The sequence below is a fragment of the Halyomorpha halys genome, unplaced genomic scaffold (assembly GCF_000696795.3).
Source record: "Halyomorpha halys isolate HHAL.00 unplaced genomic scaffold, Hhal_1.1 Scaffold912.1, whole genome shotgun sequence".
NCBI classification, from domain to species: domain Eukaryota; kingdom Metazoa; phylum Arthropoda; class Insecta; order Hemiptera; family Pentatomidae; genus Halyomorpha; species Halyomorpha halys.
The window spans coordinates 422,012-424,410 of record NW_027110766.1 but is presented as its reverse complement, the minus strand read 5'-3'; the positions used below and the strand labels follow the sequence as shown (position 1 = coordinate 424,410).

The 2,399-nt window shown below is 24.9% G+C and overlaps 1 protein-coding gene across 3 annotated transcripts in view; it reads right to left on the bottom strand.

Moving 5' to 3' along the window:
* Positions 1-2,399, bottom strand: part of LOC106687083 (MPN domain-containing protein) — a 13,512-nt gene that overhangs the window by 3,752 nt on the left and 7,361 nt on the right. For all 3 annotated transcript variants that reach the window (XM_014430764.3, XM_014430765.3, XM_014430766.3), the window contains exons 8-9: positions 1,299-1,419; positions 801-928 (exon numbers count right to left, since the gene is read on the bottom strand). In XM_014430764.3, the coding sequence (XP_014286250.1) occupies positions 801-928; positions 1,299-1,419 (249 nt within the window). The remainder of the gene's footprint in view (positions 1-800; positions 929-1,298; positions 1,420-2,399) is intronic.

Below are 2,399 nucleotides of genomic sequence, written 5' to 3'. Positions count from 1 at the left end.
AAATAAATAGTTAATTATAAATAACTACTATTATGATTAACTATAACTATCATTTTAACTATTTTTTTTTTTTTTAAAGAAAATTTCCAATATCATATGAATTAAGATACAGCATAAAGCAACCATTTTATCTTCAAAACACAAAATATTTCTTTTCTCTTATTTGTGAAATATTGTCAAAATATTCGTTCATTGAGAACAGTCAATTAGAATAAAATTAAAGTAAATTTAATTAGCTTTTATATTAGCCCATTAGTTAACTTTAAGACTCAATCGTTCTCTTAAAAAGGATAGATAGTCAAAAACATTGAAAAGGAAAATTTGAGAATAAAAAAACGAGACAGTTCAAATGGAAATATCAAGCTTTTATTTATTCAATTCAAATAAAAAGAATAAATATAAATGAAAACATTGTGAATACACCATGAAGAAATAATAGAACACAAAACTCGAAAACTGTCAAGTAGTAATTATTAAATTGTAATAAAATTTATCTGAAATAAATACTTTCTTGGCATTCTGTACACCTGATTTGCTGTTTTTATTTATTATTTTTATTAAAATTTAATAACAACAATATGAAATTTTTTTTTTCAAATCTATCTTTTAATGTTTTTGGTTATCTGCTATTATTAAGAGAACTAGTGAACCTAAATTACTCTCTCATGGGGTAAAATGAAAGCTAATAATGGTAAATATGTACAAATAAATTTATTGATTTCATTTCTTGTCCACTTTCTATTCTACATAATGATTAGAAGCAACATGTATTTTAAAAATAATAAACTATAATCACTTACAACAAATAAAACCTATACAAGGTAGGTATGCAGCATCTGAGTTCCCCTTCATTCTGATCTCATAGTCCAGCTGGGCCTCAACATCCCTCAGGGTGGGTGTGGGTGGTGCGTTAGGATGGGAATGATACCTAAAATTGTTTTTGTTTTTAAATGAGTACTCTAATTTAATTTTTAATAATATAAAAATATTATATATAATGATTTATAAGATTGATAATTGGAAATTTGACATTTCAGATTTAGAGATTATGTTACGCTCCTAAAAATAAATATACAATGAAACTTCTACATATGGATTAGCATCTATAATTAAAACATCAGTTATCAGATAACTTTGCAAAGTTCCGGGTAATCTAGTAAAAACTTAATGCAATGGTTTCCTGCTACAAGGGAACGCTTAATTATAAATAAAAATTTCATCATCCATCAGCATTATAGATCTATCAAAAATGGGAAACTACTTAGCTTAGAAAAATTAAATTACAAATTTATACTAACCATCCAATGAGTGACAATCTACGAGCCTCAATAGCTCTAGCAATATCTTCCTCCACCAGTGGTGCCAACTCAGCATCATTTAATCTACATCGGCATGGGTAGGCAGCTGTTATACACAGAACTGAAAATACATAAGATAGTGTAAAGCCATTAAATAAATCAAATTACAATCATAAAATGTAGATTTTATGATGAAATCAATGAAGACAAATTGATGGTAATAATATATTTATTACTGCATAAAATTGGATTTTGTTGCAACATTTTTTATATGTTAGTTAAAATTCCTGTAAATATAAATTTATTATTATCAACTACTATTTATTACAAATTTGTTATTATCTTAATTCAATTATTAAAATTACGATAAAAGAAGTATAATCATCTCATCTCCAGAGAAAAATTGGACAAATAAACCAAGAAAAAAAGGTATTGTTATATTTTAAGTTATTATTAAACCATTAATAATAAAGAATGAATTACTTGAAAACTACACATCTGAAACATTTCAAATGCTCATTTAAAAAATAATTAACCCGTTTAATAAGTAATGAGATCAAAGTTAATTTGTAATATGCGAATAGTTGATTATAATTAAATTATAGTTATAGAAATTTTAACCAACAGGTCAAAATGAGCAATAACTAAATCTAATTTTATGTAATAAAGGAAAAACTGATCAGAAGATTTTTAAATGGACGAGGATAAGCCTTGATTTGATTAGTAAAATTTACAGTATTGTATAGTGGATAAATTATGATTTATTTTTTAACTAATCTCAGAATAGTTTGTGATTTTACTAAAAAATATATTTTGTACATAAGGTTATCACTTCTTTGAGACTGGTTGTATGGATTAAATAAAATAATTTTTATCTAAGTTATATCTTAACCACTCTTTATTATTACTTTAAATGTCTAACGTCTTGGCCATCCTCAAGGACAATCTTAAATATAAAATTTACATCTCACATGCAACAATTAAAAACGTTTTGTAGGCCATTCTGTCCAGGTCAATAATTTTTGTCAATTTAACCTATTTTTTCACTTTTACATTCAATTTTAAAACAACACTATTATCACTCACTTATAACAATATATA